This window comes from Drosophila persimilis, unplaced genomic scaffold (assembly GCF_003286085.1).
Source record: "Drosophila persimilis strain 14011-0111.01,24,50 unplaced genomic scaffold, DperRS2 tig00000124-arrow-pilon, whole genome shotgun sequence".
NCBI lineage: Eukaryota > Metazoa > Arthropoda > Insecta > Diptera > Drosophilidae > Drosophila > Drosophila persimilis.
In genome coordinates this window covers 13,125,054-13,141,844 of record NW_020825294.1, presented here as the reverse complement: position 1 = coordinate 13,141,844, position 16,791 = coordinate 13,125,054, and the positions used below count along the sequence as shown (strand labels likewise).

The 16,791-nt window shown below is 48.7% G+C and overlaps 2 protein-coding genes across 2 annotated transcripts; one reads left to right on the top strand and one right to left on the bottom strand.

The window, feature by feature from the left end:
- Window positions 1-9,215: 9,215 nt before the first annotated feature.
- Window positions 9,216-9,809, top strand: LOC113565411. The gene is made up of 2 exons (XM_026987320.1): window positions 9,216-9,260; window positions 9,313-9,809. Exons 1-2 carry the CDS (start codon window positions 9,216-9,218, stop codon window positions 9,787-9,789), a joined length of 522 nt encoding a protein of 173 aa, XP_026843121.1. The 3' UTR covers window positions 9,790-9,809.
- Window positions 9,810-9,983: 174 nt separating this feature from the next.
- Window positions 9,984-11,526, bottom strand: LOC6597917 (TBC1 domain family member 20). Its single transcript, XM_026987319.1, has 4 exons — window positions 11,426-11,526; window positions 10,577-11,361; window positions 10,413-10,522; window positions 9,984-10,356 (listed from the first exon to the last, which is right to left on the bottom strand). The coding sequence occupies exons 1-4, from the start codon at window positions 11,478-11,480 to the stop codon at window positions 10,143-10,145; spliced, it is 1,164 nt and encodes a 387-aa protein (XP_026843120.1). The 5' UTR covers window positions 11,481-11,526; the 3' UTR covers window positions 9,984-10,142.
- Between the last annotated feature and the right edge of the window lie 5,265 nt (window positions 11,527-16,791).

The following is a 16,791-nucleotide window of genomic DNA, read 5'->3' as shown; positions in this document are numbered from 1 at the left end:
TGTGTATCCTAGTATAGGATCACCGACCCAGTACCGTGCCGCGTGTCCTTCGAACAAGACTCTCACCCAGTGCCGTGTATCCTAGTACAGGAGCCCCAGACCGTGCTGATAAGGACTCGCCCCGGTGCCATCAGGATCAGGATGAACATCCGCTGGATAGCGTCCCGCAGGAAGGACGAGCTGCAGAGCCTAGCTAAGGAGTTTGGACTAGGGGAAACTGGGACTGTAGAGGACCTACTGAACCGGATCACCGCATTCATCGCACGCCCAGGGCACCCCGAAGCCGTGCAAGCAAGGCTGGACGAATTGGCCACGCACTTTGGGAACATCCCGAGCCCCAGGGACCACCGGAGTCCAGCCACGTCACCCGGGCCAGAGAGCCCGACGAAGATGGAAGACAGCAAGGAGGGACCAAAACTGCGATTAATCGTACCCGAACTGCCCAGCACGAGCCAAGGATCCACCCACGGATACCGCGAGTCAGCAACCGAGACACCGGCCGCTCAGGACGAGCAACCACGACGAGATGCCCAAGGACCACTCCAAGGAATCAGACCAGAGGCGGCCAGCAAGAACCACGAGCCAGGACCCACTACCACTGGACCAGTGGCCACGCCTAGCCACCAGACAACCACGGACGGAGAACAGCCACGTCTTCCTCAGGGACATCGGGTCTCACGCCCCGGAGGGGGTGAGATTTCATACTCATTACTGGCGGACAAACTCCGGAAATGGGGAGTTACTTTCGACGGCCACGCGGACCCACTAGCGTACATCGAAAGGCTCGAGGAGCGAGTGGAATCATACGGCGGGAGCCCAGAGCAGTTGCCGCGAGCCATCTCCGGTCTCCTTACAGGTAAGGCCGAAGGATGGTTCTGAGCTTTTCAGATGCAGGGACAGAATTGGACAGACTTTCGGAAAGAATTCCTAGAATTCTTCCTGCCCCCCAGATACTTCCAGCGGCTGGAAGACCCCATACGAAGTCGGGAACAGAAGCCCAAGGAATCCTTCCGGGATTACCTTATCGAGTTGCGTCTGATGATGCAGCGAGCCCAGTATACTCGGGAACAGGAACTCGAGCGGATCTACGAAAATCTCCGTCCGGAGTATCAAATGTACACGCGCAGACAGGATTTCCGATCACTCACAGAATTGACCCAGCTCGTCTCGGCCTACGAAACCGCGCGGGACCGAGACGCACTCCGTAGCATCGGGACCACGCAGAACCATCGAGCCGCCTATATCGGCAATGGAACCAACCCCCAACGAGGCAACATACACGAGACACCCGGGAAAACCGAGATCGCCAACCGAGGAATCGGCCAGGAGCAAGAGCAGGCGATCGATGTACAACGAGCCTGCCGGAACTGCGGGGAAAACGGCCATTTCAGTAGTGCGTGCACAAACCGACAGAAGCTGTTCTGTTGGGAATGTGGCCACCGAGGGGTCCGGACCATCAACTGCTGCCGGAAACCCGCGTCGGGAAACGGGTCGGGTCTCCGCCCAACTGGGACATGGACGGAGGCGCGCACCCAGGAACAGGAGAAACCCACCCATTAAGCATGACCGGAGGAAGGATCGCTGCCCTGGTGGACATCAATGGGAGAGCATTTGCGGCCACCCTCGACACTGGAGCCACACGATCCTTCATCAGTGAGCGGCTGGCGAAGGAGATAGGGACGACCGAGAACAGGCGAGAGGTGAGGACCAGGATCCGCCTGGCAGATGGAACCAGGAAGGAGATCAACCAAGCGATAGCAGTCACAGTGCGCCTGGATCAGCAAGAAACACAGGTATCTCTTCTTATACTCCCCACGGTATTAGACGACTTCATCTTGGGACTCGACTTCGTCTGTGGCATCCGCGCGAGGATCCACTGCGGACGGGCATATCTACAGCTGAAGTTGCAGCAGAAACCCGCCGGGACGATACCATCATGCACCGCCCAGCCACGCCCACGGTCTGTCACGTTTGCGGACTCCACTGCCATCCGAGACCAGCCGCAGACCAACACCCCACAGCCAACCACGAACTACCCAACCGCAGCGACAACAAAGCCCTACCAGACAAGATCAAGCAACAACCCCAGGACTACGCCACCACAACAGGACACGAAGAAAGCTACGACGGAACGAACTGCGACACCGAGGGAACCAACCATGGCCAGTTCCCCAGCACGAACCCCGACACCAACAGGACACAGCAGGAAACAGAAGACTTTGGCAGAGACAGCTTCGGCTCCACTGGATCAATCCAGGGCCAGCTCGTCGAACCAGGAGTCACCAACAGGACACGGCCGGAAACAGAGGACTTTGGCAGAGACAGCTTCGGCTCCACTGGATCAATCCAGGGCCAGCTCGTCGAACCAGGAGTCACCAACAGGACACGGCCGGAAACAGAGGACTTTGGCAGAGACAGCTTCGGCTCCACTGGATCAATCCAGGGCCAGTTCGTCGAACCAGGAGTCACCAACAGGACACGGCCGGAAACAGAGGACTTTGGCAGAGACAGCTTCGGCTCCACTGGATCAATCCAGGGCCAGCTCGTCGAACCAGGAGTCACCATCAGGACACAGCAGGAACCAAAGGACTTTGGCAGAGACAGCTCCGGCTCCACTGGATCAATCCAGGGCCAGCTCGTCGAACCAGGAGTCACCAACAGGACACGGCCGGAAACAGAGGACTTTGGCAGAGACAGCTTCGGCTCCACTGGATCAATCCAGGGCCAGCTCGTCGAACCAGGAGTCACCAACAGGACACGGCCGGAAACTGAGGACTTTGGCAGAGACAGCTTCGGCTCCACTGGATCAATCCCGGGCCAGCTCGTCGAACCAGGAGTCACCAACAGGACACAGCAGGAAACTGAGGACTTTGGCAGAGACAGCTCCGGCTCCACTGGATCAATCCAGGGCCAGCTCGTCGAACCAGGAGTCACCAACAGGACACGGCCGGAAACAGAGGACTTTGGCAGAGACAGCTTCGGCTCCACTGGATCAATCCAGGGCCAGCTCGTCGAACCAGGAGTCACCAACAGGACACAGCAGGAAACAGAGGACTTTGGCAGAGACAGCTCCAGCTCCACTGGATCAATCCAGGGCCAGCTCGTCGAACCAGGAGTCACCAACAGGACACAGCAGAAAGCAGAAAACTTCGGCAGAGATAGCTTCAGCGCCGCTGGACCACTCCAGGGCCAGCTCATCAAACCGGGAGTCACCACGTAGTAACCCAGCACGACAGACATCACGCAAGCCACGAACCCCGATACCACAGGACGAGATCACAGAAGCCACGACGACGGACTACCAACTGGAGCCATTAGCCGACACCGAGATAGCTCGGGAACGCAACCCGTTTCGCCCAGCCGACTCGGATGACTACGAGACCGCGATCTTGGCCGCCATTACCGCTCTGGAACTGGAGGACCTATCGCCGTGGCAGCAAGACCCAGACCCCGAGCCACCCCCCACGCCGTGGGCAGGCAAGTTTCTGGAAGAAGAACTGGCAAAATTCGACGGACTAGGTGGAGTCTCCCACATCGCCGAACACACGATAACAATGCGAGACGACAGGCCCGTGAAGCAACGCTATTTCCCGAAGAACCCGGCCATGCAGAAGATCATCAACGCGCAGGTGGACGAGCTGCTACGGGACGGAAGGATCGAGCCATCCCACAGTCCCCACAGCGCCCCAATCGTCTTGGTAGGAAAGAAGACCGGAGAAATGCGAATGTGCGTGGATTATGGCCAGCTAAATGCCCGCTCGGTGCCAGACGCATATCCGCTGCCACGGATTAACCACATTCTCGAGAGACTTCGCCACGCTCGCTACATCTCCACGCTGGACCTCAAAAACGGATACTGGCAGATCCCGGTGGCCGAGGGCAGCAGAGAGGCAACAGCATTTATCGTCCCCGGCAGAGGACTCTTCCAGTAGAAGGTCATGCCTTTCGGCCTGCACTCAGCCCCAGCGACGTTCCAGCGAGCTTTGGACAGCGTCATCGGACCCACCATGGAGCCGTACGCGTTCGCGTACCTCGACGATATCATCGTCATCGGAGCCACGCTAGAAGAACACATCGCTGCGAGAGGCGAACCTCCGACTGAACAGAAACAAGTGTAGTTTCTTCAGGAAGAGTTTAGTCTACCTCGGCCATGTCATCAGCGAACAAGGCATCCACACGGACCCAGACAAGGTCAGCGCAGTCCAGAAACTAGCACCGCCCACCACCCTGAAAGAACTGCGACGCTGCATCGGGATGGCATCCTGGTACCGACGCTTCGTCCCCAACTTCGCCACGGTGGTCCAGCCCATGACCAACCTGCTCAAAAAGGATCAAAAGTGGGAGTGGACAGACGAACAACAGCAGGCATTCGAGACTCTCAAGGAAAGACTTACGCAAGCACCAGTCCTGGCATGCCCCGACTTCGCCGAGCGATTCGTACTCCAAACGGACGCCAGTTCGTATGGCCTCGGAGCAGTATTGACACAACAGATCGACGGAGCAGAAAGAGTCATCGCCTACGCAAGCCGTCGACTACTCAAGGCAGAGGAAAACTACTCGGCCACCGAGGAAGAGTGCCTTGCCGTAGTCTGGGCAATCCGGGACCCTTGCCCCTGCCCCTGGCTGCAGAGGCCCCGCAAGCGGATCCAGGAACAGCCGGAAGGACGTCCGGAGTTCATCATCGAGAGCGACCAAATATACAAACGAGCCAGCAGCAGAACCAGCGAAGAAGACCCTATCAAATGGAAACTATGTGTCCACAAGGACCACCGCCGACGCGTGCTAGAAGAGTGCCACGACCATCCGACACCTCGGAATCAGGAAGACGGCGACACGAATAGCCCAGAGGTACTACTGGCCCGGACTGCACCGAGATATCGCCCGATATATCCAGCAGTGCACCAAGTGCCAGCAGTACAAGGTGAGTCAAACCAAACCAGGAGGGAAGATGCACACCCGCCAAGCCCAGGAACCACTGGACATCGTCTGCGCCGACTTCATTGGACCATTGCCCCGATCCAAGCACGGCAATACTATGTTGCTGGTGTTCTTCGACGCCTTCAGCAAGTGGGTGGAGTTGGTCCCACTCCGCAAGGCCACCACCGCACTACTGGAGACCGCTTTCCGGGAACGGATCCTAAGCCGCTTCGGAACACCACGGAAATTCGTATGCGACAACGGGACCCAATTCACAAGTCACTCTTTCCGAAAGTTCTGCAAACTAGCAGGCATGGAGCTGGAGTATACGGCGCCCTATACGCCACAACAAAACCCCACGGAACGAGCCAATAGGACGATCAAAACCATGATCGCCCAGTACATCGATGGAGACCAGTGGACATGGGACGAGCTGCTGCCCGAACTCAGCCTAGCCATCAACAGCAGCACATCGGACACCACAGGCTTCAGCCCAGCATTCATCGTACTCGGCCGGGAACCTCGGTTGCCTGGAGCCTTGTACGAAGAGACGACCCCAGGACTAGGCGAAGTGACAGAGACCCCAACCGACAAGGCCAAGCGACTCAAGGAAATCTTCGCCATCGTACAGGAAAATACCCAGCAGGCATCACAGACGCAGAGCAGGACCTACAACCTACGTCGACGCGAATGGAGACCCACGATCGGGACGCTCGTGATGCTACGCCAACATCACCTGTCCAAAGCGGCGGACAACTTCGCTGCCAAACTGGCTCCCAAATATGAGGGGCCTTACAAAGTGATTAAATTTATTTCTCCCACCATAGCACGACTCCAGAAGCACCCGGGAAGACAACGACGAACGGCCGGACTAGCCGACCTCAAGGCCTACCACGACAACGAGCACACACTCACTAGCGAAGACAACGAAGACAACGATGACGACGACCCCAGCACCAGGGAAACCGCGAGTTCATGAGGGCCACTTATGGTGGTGCGCTGCCATAATGTCCTCGCCCCGCAAGGGGCAACCGCGTACACACGCAGTAAGATAGCTTAACTCCCCTTAAGGGATTAGAGTAAGAAATAGCCAGAACTAGAAAATGCACCGATCAGGGAAACCCAGGGCACAGGGCACATCAGTGGCACAGGTCAGGTTCTAACCAAACAAGGTTTCTTCCCCCCACCAGATCCGACATGGACAACCCAAGGACGAGCGACGCACAGCCTCTAGAGGCAGAGGATGGCCCGGAGGGGCATCCTAGGGGTGCGTCGCCGCCCAGCTCAAGGCAACCACGGTCCACGACCAGCCAACCACCAACAAGACACCACGCCCCGGACCCGCAAGCAGAACCAGGCAACACAACGCAGCATGGCCCAGCGACAGGAGCCATACCACGACCACCCAGGCCACCTAGGCCATCCCGACGTCGGGCCCGCCCCGAAGGCCCACCGTCGTCCCGCCGACCGACAACCACGACCTGGGCATGGCTCAACGACGTCGTCCGTCCGAGCACGTCGCGAAACAATCCGTCGGGAATCATCACAGTGGAGGCGATGCGGTCATCGGACTCAGACGGGGAGGTCCGAGCAGGACGGGCCCAGCAGGAGCCACCAAGACGCCCACGCCGCCGCAAGCATCCAGGCCAAGGAACAGGCACCGCCGTCACCCCACGCGCGACTCGAAGACGCGTCGAGCCAGGGCACGTCAGCCTGGACCCCAACTCCGAGGAACAGAGCAGCTCCCCAGTCGCGCACAAGCTGCGGCTGCGGTCCCCACCACCACCGCCCTATTACCTGTACCGCATGGAAAACCCGCTGACCCCACGGCCGAACTACGACAGCAGCTCCGACGAAGGGTTCACCAGCCGATGAAGAGGTCCTGTACGACCGACGTTTCGGGAAAGCGGGTGGCCGTCCATGGGTCAAGCACTCCGTCCGGGAGCTAAACCGCCAACTGGAGGCCGAGCGGGCCGCAACGTGCCCATACTCAGACGTGAGCGAGGACGAAGATGGGCCGGCCAACTGCCAGAAGGACACTCCAGCCAACATCGCGGTGGACGTGGCCCCTTGGACCGCCTGGAAGGACGCCGATAAGATCCTGCAGCTGCTGCTCGCCCATCCACGGCCCATCACTCCACCCAGGCCCAAGAGGGAGATCATCCCGGCGGCAGACAACGACACCGCAAGCGGCGAAGAGGTACCGCTCCTAGGAGAGGACGATACCACTCCGCTACGGATCCGCGACGACAGTCTGGGCGATGCGCTGCCCCGACGGCTCCGGAACCTCGGCCTTCAGGATGAGCACGAGCCACCCAGCCGCGTAACCGGCAATGAGCTGCCCCAACTACTCCAGGAACCCGGCCTACAGGACGGCCCCGTGTCCCCGATACCCAGGGATGACGGAGACGAGGAGGTAGCCTGGATCTTGGGAGGACAGGCGAACCCAAACGGCCCGATCCCGGACACCAGCTAGGACGACGGGTGGCACGCCAGACTACAGGAGTGGGACGCGCAGGAGGAGGCGACAGCCCCGGAAAGAAGGGTGAATCCCGACTGGCAGCCGCTGGACCACGCACCAATAAAGTGGCTATCGCCAGTTCCCACCGACCCCAACGCACCGAACCCGAAATCGACGAGCTGCACGACCCGAGAGGCCGAACCAGGAAACCCGAGCCACCCAAAGGAGGACAGCGACCTGTCATTGGGCTTGGCAGAAGCAGAAGCGGGCGGACTGCTCACAGCATTCGACGAGATGCCCGAGCTAAACGCGCTGCAGGAGGAGCAGGAGTGGCCAATCGCCCCAGTCGCCTGGCGGGTCAGCACGCCTGACCGTCGCATCCCGCAAAGCTTGCTGGAAGGCGCCAGCGCTCAGGTAAACGCGGCGCGTCACGGAACATGTGGTTTAATATAAGTTTTTTGGCGCTTATTTCCCCGCTGCAGGCGCGGGATTTTAAGTAGGGAAATGATCCGAAAAAATAAAGACACCAACCTCCACCCACCTGTCTGAGAACATTCGCCCGTAGGAGTCACTCACTCCCCCTCCCCCTCTCTTCCCTTTTCCCGGGAGGCCCAGCGAAGTGGATGTGAGTCGTGGATCACGCGGCATTCACCAAGCTGGGTTTCTCCTCTCCTGTACCTTTTCCCCCTGGGGACCCGGCGATGCTGGATGTGAGTCGTGGATTCACGCGGCATTCGCAAAGCTGGGTTCCCTCTCCTACACCCTCGCCCTGGGGACCTGGCGACGCAGATGTGAGTCGTGGATCATGCGGCATCTGCTAAGCTGGGCTCCCCTATCCCATACCCTTCCGATCCCTGATCCAAACTTCTTCTCCCGCCACACATGACCCGCAACGCACGTCTCTGCAGCTCCCACGCACGGCTTCACCCACGCCTCGTGGCCGGGCCAGGCCCGACCGCCCCACGATCCACCCCACGGGCGCGCTTTCGCCACGAGCGGCTCTCCCCTTAGGTCCTCACACAACAGATTTTGCTGTGGGGAAGGACCGGGCCCTGGACAGACTGAGAAGCTGTACCTCGGCCTGAGAACTTCCTTACAAGATCCGTTTGAGCTACCGAAGATGAAACTTTCACTGCCACACACTGAGCGACTAGTGATTCATTTTCTTATCGTTTTCGGATCTCAATTCAATAGTTTTACACGGCTGAGTTTCGCTTAGCTCTCGTTTGCGATATCTTTTACGAAGTTTTGTTCCACTGGGATATTGCGTGTGTACTAACACATGCAAAGATGTTCTCTCTGCGCTCTCTCTCTCATGATGACGTCACTCTGGGGTATTGATCGCGCAAGCCAGTGTGTGACGCTTTCGTTGTATGAACTGGCACATCTATATACTGTATGGTTAGTGATTATATACACTGCATTCTGTATACCTGAAAAATATAGTTGATAGTATCGATAGCTGTTTGCTCTCATTTTCTGGGTAGGAATTTCCACTCTTCGTCGTGGGAATTTTCAGCTCAATATGTTGGGACGTTCCATACTCCAATACGTTTTATGTTTTGACCTTATCCAATCTTTTAGAAAATTAAATCATCGATCGGATAAAATTTGTTAGTGTTGAAGGTCCTAGTTACCTAGTAATATTCAAACGATTATCAAAAACGAGGAATATAATGGAACTTGAATACAAATGGTCCGTAAGTATATTTACGGTATATTTTGAAACTTGAGACTTATATTTCGGTATATTTCTAAGGGTCGGTCACACTGCTCATATGTCATGAAAATCCGATACACGCATTCTTCATACACATTCCCTCAGATCAACCTTAGTATGGACCTACTAAAAAATATAGATAACAAAGAAATCTTTGTCGAGGTAGACCTATGATATTAAAATTTGTTTACCTAATTTTAAATATTTTTACAAGGTTCTTCATTTGGCTGTAGATTACCTTATTGGAAATATAACAGAGAAACAGACGCTCCGGCTGTCGCACAAATATGGATTTCAAAACCCATACGATTTTTTGCTGGCCATTCGAAGTTTATCGGCTTACTACATGAATTACAACTTAGATATCAACAGAGCCGAATCGTCAATTTTATTTTCCTACTTTAGTCCTGAAATGAACCGGCTTGTGCCCGTTGTGTTTGCAGCACGACAACCAGAAGTAGCAACACACAAGTTAAAGTGCTCCAAAGACACCATGTTTTTCATGGAGTCCTTTTCGTGGGATACACGTTTAATATTAGGAGACAGTAGATTCGGTGAAAATGTACATCAAGTAATAACTCTAAATTTGAGCTGCCGGCAAAATAAAACCAAAAGAATCGTATTTTTTGAAATGAATAAGATAAATCTGAACTCGTTCATATGCTTATTAGAGAATATGCTTGAAAAATAAAAAGCACTGAACAAATTCAATTGGAAAAAAAGTTCATTCAATATTTAGAACCATCTTAATGTTATACTTATTGTTTATTTGTAATATTTTTGTTCGTAAAAACAAATAATTATTCACTATTATTTACATTCATATGCCCAAAAAAGATAAATTCATTCAATTTAGAATTCATAAAATCAACTTAAGCACACTTATTTAAAAGATAAGAATTCTTGGCCAAGCCAATTTTACCTATTTATTTGAAAGGCATTAAGACGTTAAAGCGAAACCTCAGCCATACAAATCCATTTCGGACGAATGGGTTCAAATCGGACTATATATCTCGGGACTAGAAAAAAATAAGCATCCGAAACTCAGCTAATCCCCGCCGCCAGATACTGGTTCTTGTAGTAATATGCACAAACTCCAACTACAATAGAAACAGCTGTTGTCACTAGCAAAGACTTTGGTGTCAATAAGTTTGGGAACCAGTGGCTTAAGCTGTAGCTTGGATTTTTGGACACAGAGCGCGTAAGCTTCTTTCGTCGCTCCAGAAGCAGCTTTTCTTCGACGTTCCTCTGTTCTTTTCTATTGTCAGAAGTGAAATATTATAATTTTATTTTGATTCAGAAAGCTGTACTTACTCTTTAAGAATTAGAATTTCAACTTCCTTTTCTATTACAGTCAAGCTGTACTTATCATATAGCTTGCTGGAAGTTTTCAATAGAACTTCAAATGGCAAATCTTCTGGTAGCTGCAAATATTAAAATAAACTTAAATTTCTTTGACTTAATTAAATCAATCATACCCTTGATAAAAGACAATGCACTGATGCCATATCACAGTCCTCCTTAAATATTTCATTTGAACGATGCAGTAAAATCGCTGCCGTCACGAAGATTGGTGTATACATGGGTGATGCAAGAAAGTAGTCGTATAGACGGACTACAGCTTTGTATGAATTTAAACTGTGTCCAAACCAGGTCAAGTACCACGGTAAAGCGAACAAAGTGCCTACCGTAGAACGTTGAAGAAACTGGTAAAGTTCTGGGTTCTCAAAATTTACAACAGGCCAGATAAACATCAGCCGCCTTTGGGTGGCCTCCATTGTCTCTTGCATGCACTCGGAGAAGTGCGTGGTGGACAGTTGCTCCATTATAGCATACGCCACTTCTTCTCCAGCAACCAGGAGAAATGTAACTGCCACATCATGATAACCTTGATAGTAGCGCAGATTCGGATACTTTTTAATAACCCGTAGTATTAGAACGGTAAGTTGGTCCTGAAGTGCAATACGTTGTTCATATGGTATTCCAGGAGGAAATCTTTTCAGAGACCGATTTACATCCAAGACTACTTGGTTGTATTCAGGGTGGTTTTGCAATTCATCAAGAGTAGGAGCTCGCTCTAACGTAGTCACATCAACGCCAGCCAACTGAGGCCACAGAATCCGTCGCAAATTATCGTTTACCAATCCATAGGACGTCAAGGCTAACTTTTTTAGAGTATTCAAAGATATATTTTGGTTGTCGCTCTGAGCAATTAATTCTTCTATCTCCAGCCGTTTTCTGTGCTCATCATCGTTCTCGGGTGCTGTTCGAACAGATAGAAATTGTTATTGGATGTTCAATTACATCATTTTAATAATTTCTCATACAATTTTCAAAACTAAGAGCAGGCTGATCGATTTTTATTTCATCAACATTGCTCATTGTTCCCAAATAAGCAATTTCCGTAATGCTCTCGTTAATATAATTTAATAATTTTTTTTTATTTTGCTTTGCAGCAATTTATTTTTATTAAAACATTCAAATTTAACATTCGTGAAAACATAAAACATAGGAGATTATATTTATGCAAAAAACAAGATGTGTTAAAGTACAGAAAATTTTTATCGATGTTTAAACGCTTCATCGATACCATATAATAAATGTTCTCACTATGAGAAGATATACTAGTTGCGCTTAAATTCTTAATTTCTTCAGAGTATATACTTTCGATATAGAATAGTGCTCAAACAAGATGAGTTTTACTGGCGAAAACAGGGAAGATATTCGTATGAAAACGATTAAAAGCATTTCCTGTTTTTAGCCAGTAAAAACCTTTGTTGTCTAAATTACCTTAGAAACCAAAACATATGTAAACCTGGTCATATTCTACAGTCGCCGAAATATACGGCGATTTCGCTAGAGAGATATGTATCTTATTAAAGTATTACGCTTAACGACAGGCAAAAATTATATTTTCTACGTAGTAAACCTTTATATGCAATCGGGTCGTGTCGGGTTTCGTTACCCACGCACCTCTAAATAAAAACTGCGGGTTTCATGCCTTTGAACTCAGGAAAGAAATCTGTCTTGTTGTCTTGGAGAATTTTTAACTTGTTAAATATCAAAAATTTTTGTTGGTCAATTTTCTTTCACATTTTTTTAAACACGTTTTGCCTTTTAGTCAGTATTCCTGACTGTTTAGGTCTGCATTTCAGATCTTCGCCACGAAGATAACACCTTTTGACGAGCATGGCGGCGTTACCATAGACATGGACAGTTAATAACCACAAAAAAGATGGTATGCATTTCTACTACGTGGAATTAGCGGCTCTTGCTGTGGAGGCGAAGGTCAAATTGTTTTTTATAATAATGTAAGTGAAAATAATTAATTAATTATATTATCCATACAGTTGTACATTTTACTGCTTTAATTGTCCCAACATCCTTAATATTAGTCTTAATTCTTTAATTCTTTACTACAAAAAAACATCAAAACAATCAAACCTAACGAAAATCCGTATAATTTTTCACTATTTGCACGGTCCACTGTAGCAGTTTCTTCGTCTACCTATCGAGCTATCTTCGTTTCGTTTCTAGAGTTGTCTCATCAAGTATTGTCGTACGAATAAAATATATAATATGTACAATAAACGTGACGTTTTAAATTCCTTAAGAATCGCAGCAGCTTTGTTTGGAAGTTCGTTTGAACGTTTTGAAAATTGAAACACGATTTGAAATATGTCTAGGCGCGAACTACTAGGCCCCTTACTCTTCACACTCTTTATTAATGACTTGCCTTCGGTATTAACATACTCTCGAGTAATTAGGTATGCGGATGATGTTAAACTCTGTGTCCAGTACAAGGACATTTCATTTCATTCTCGCTTGCAATCCGATCTCAATAACTTTCAGTCATGGTGTTGTGCAAATTTGTTACACCTTAAGGCCTCGAAATGCAAAGCTATGACATTTCATTGTTCTAGCCCCTTGTTGGCTTCCTATACACTATTTGGTGGTTATCTTCAGAGAATTACCTTGGTGGATGATCTTGGTGTTATATTAGACGCCAAGCTAAAGTTTTCTGAACACATTTTTACCATGGTAAATAAGGCCATGGGCGTGCTTGGGTTTATAAAGAGGTGGTCAAAGGATTTTGACGACCCCTACATAACAAAGACTCTCTATACCTCGCTTGTTCGTCCGATCTTAGAATACGGCTCCTGTGTTTGGTGCCCTCAGTACAAAGTACACCAGGACCGTATAGAATCAGTACAGAAAAACTTTTTACTCTTTGCTTTACGGGGCCTTAACTGGGATGCGGGTGTAAGACTCTCATCTTACTCTAGTAGACTACTATTAATAAACCTCCCATCCTTAGTTAACCGTAGAAAAATGCTTGGTGTGATATTTATGCACAACTTGATCAGGGGTGACATAGACAGCCCTGATCTGTTGAGCAGCATAAACTTCACGATTCCTATTAGACTGACTAGAAATTTTATACCGTTGTTCCTTCCACTTTGTAGATCGAATTATTCCTTGCATGAACCGTTTATAGGCTATTTACACTGACGACCATCCACCATCCATTTCGGGGATGGTCCGTAAGGTTATGCCGTTCTGAAAATTTCCCAGTTAGTCCACCATCCAGCTTGGATGTTCCTAAACCGCACGTTTTCAAATGCAACTCTGAATAATTGTCACTCACAACGAAAAAATGGAATTCACTGCGAAAACGTAAACAATGATTGTGACACAATAAACAAAAAACAACAACAATCATGCCCAATGGCTCGGATGCATTCAAGGCTGGCGATGAGATTGAATGCGGCATGGCCGAGACTGCCAGGCTGAAGTTGCAAGTGTGTGGCGAATAAATGGCAGACGACTGCCAACATAGAACAAATATTTGTATGCTCTGTAATTGCTTTGTTATGCATAATTTATTCTTTAATAACATTATCGGACATTATCGAGTCGAATCTGGACGGATCATGTACCTCTAGCACCTTTTCTGGCTACAAAGGCCCCCGCAAAAGCGAACCAAAAAAGTCGACACTTCTTGGATGGCAGAGATCGCCAGAGAGCGATTCGAAGAGCAGAAGGACCTTCACAGAAAGAAGGAAGAACATGATATGAGGCATGAAAATATAGCCTCATCCACACGCAAAAAAAATTCCAGAATGATTTATTGGAAGTGCTGAGAAATATAAATAAATAAGTTTATAATTTGCATTATGGTCTAAACAATATTTTGCGATTGCAGATCGTATCTGTTCTGCTGACTGATTAAAATCACCACAACTGTTGCTGCTATCGGGCTCTTCCGCGCAAATTTAATGTACTTGTTTAGGCATAGGCATTAGATGTTTTTGACGGATGGTGGATGGTGCCAGTGTAAATCGGAGTTTCACATCTGTCAAAAAATCCCACCATTCCCCCGGGGTGCACTCAGTGTGCAGAGCCTATTAGGGTCTTATGCGTGGATTATAATTCCCTCTACCATATTATACCCACCACTAATTATTTTCCTCTTATTGAATTTCTAATTTTAAACACCTTTATAGTAATAAGTAATTGTAGTGGTATTGTATTTGTAATTTGAATGCATGCCTAGTTCTCTTAGTACCTTTAGTGCTAATTTTCCTCGAATATTAGTCTTACAGCTATCTTTCCTGCATGCTCGCGTAACAGCCTTCTGCTGGTTGACACTTGACACTTGACAGTGCAGTAATTGCATCGCCTCTTGCAAGATGCAAGTCATGCATGTCAATGTCTAGAAAAATTAATAATTGTCATATACAACGAAAACGTAAAAAATTGTGACAAAATGAACAAAAAAAAAAAACAACAGCGTAAAACAAAGCAAATATAAAATGGAAGAAGAGGCAGAAAACTCCAGTGGTAAGTATTCTAGTAAGTATAGATCTAGAGAACGCATAGAAGAGCAGAAGGACTATCTCTGGAAGAAGGTATAGCAAGATGAAAGGCAGGAAAAGCTCGTCCAGGACCTGATCAGCACAAAAAAAAAAAATTTTAAATGATCCTTTGGAAGTGTAAAGACATATAAATAAGTAAGTTTTTCATAATCATTACGGTCTACACAATATTTTTCGATTGCAGATCGTATCTGTTCTGCGGACTGAAAAGCCTTCCTGGCATTTGTTTTTTTAGGGCGTATACCACGTCAAGCAAGAAAATATTTTGATGGTGAGCCACAGACAAAATAAATGCAATAATAAATTTTCCGCTGTTTTTGACGGATAGAGGAAAAATTCCCACCGTTTCCCCGGGATGGGCTCAGTGTGCAGAGCCTATAAATATCCCATAAAAACGTACTGCCCACACAGTAAATCTACAGGAAACGGTGGTATTTTTTGACAGATGTGAAACCTCTATTACCACTGGCACCATCCACCATCAGCAATCCATAAGAAAAAACTGAGGACGAAGACAACGTTTTTGGCTAAATTGTGATAAATCACATATTGAAAATAATAAATTGGCGATTTTTTTGGCTATAATAAAACTATACACATAAGCTCTATATAACGTTACTCTTTGGAATCCCTTTAAAATTGCAGCAGGAAGTTGGCTTGGCCTTGGCTGCTTCTAATTTGGTGGAATATCTCTTGCTTTTTTTATGAGAGTCCAACGGATAACGTTTATTGTACATATATGTTATGCTTCATTATATCGAATGAAATGACCAATTTAAAATATTTGAAGTTTCACAATTGAGACCAAAAATTGGTTGTTTTATGCCTGATGACTGATGATGCCAGTGTGAATCGGCTCTTCACATCTGTCAAAAAATCTCCCCGGTCCGCCGTTCCGTTCACACACATACCGATTTGTGTACATAAGTTATATAAGTTTTATATTTAAATCGAACTAAAAATCAATTCGCTAGTGCAATTTAGTGCAACGGAACTTTCGAAGCGGAGCATTGAGATCGGCAAGCTCTTATTTAAGCAGGGCAAAAACACCAGTTCGTACGTGCGAACATCACTCGGGTCTCCTTGGAAAAGTCGGAAAAACGGAAAAATCCCATCCAGCTCTTCCAAAGTTCTGCCCCTACACCAAACTCCCACCCTTGACGGGAGTTCTCTTCGGGAGCCGACCTTGGTGTGGGGCCGAGATTATTCTCCTGCGGAAATCGTTGGAACAGCTCACCGGCCCGGTGACATAACCTCCACCGGTCTTAGCCCTTGCCCCATAGAGGGCATAGAGAGCACCCGCCTTCCGCCGTATGCTCCACTAACTCACTTTCGATCCGTTACGGATCCTGATGAAGATGTTGTAGCGTAGTGTAGCTTTAATTTTCTTTTTTTGTTTGGTTCCTTCTGAACCCTGCTATTCTATGTAACTTTCATTAACTCTGCGTCACAGTCCTGCCTCGATAGCCGTGAAAGTTCTCCAAACTTAATTTATTTTGATGGTTGAAGAAAAAACACTTAATAAGAGATACAACAAAAATAAATAAAAAAAAGAAAAAAACCCAAACCTTTCAAATATCATCTCGACTTCCATCTCGAGACCTCATGCCAGCGATATTTTTGGAACTCACAGACGAAAGCCCCTAGTACTTTCGGGTACGCCCTACGTATAATTGTGCGGTGTAGTTTTCGTGGGGCAGGTTTTTTTTCCCCAATTCCCACTACTGTCTCTACCCAGTTGCGCGCTGGTGTGTAACGTTGTTACATAACTTTTTGGCGCCCAACGTGGGGCACTAGAAGAACATTTATAGATA

Bases quoted from the DNA above. Each gene is read 5' to 3' on its own strand.
- LOC113565411 (XM_026987320.1), top strand. From the start codon at position 9,216: ATGGACCTACTAAAAAATATAGATAACAAAGAAATCTTTGTCGAG. The intron at 9,261-9,312 runs GTAGACCTATGA...TATTTTTACAAG, and splicing joins ACAAAGAAATCTTTGTCGAG to GTTCTTCATTTGGCTGTAGA.
- LOC6597917 (XM_026987319.1), bottom strand. From the start codon at position 11,480: ATGAGCAATGTTGATGAAATAAAAATCGATCAGCCTGCTCTTAGTTTT. The intron at 11,362-11,425 runs GTATGAGAAATT...CTGTTCGAACAG, and splicing joins TGCTCTTAGTTTTGAAAATT to CACCCGAGAACGATGATGAG. The intron at 10,357-10,412 runs GTAAGTACAGCT...TTCTGACAATAG, and splicing joins GAAATTCTAATTCTTAAAGA to AAAAGAACAGAGGAACGTCG.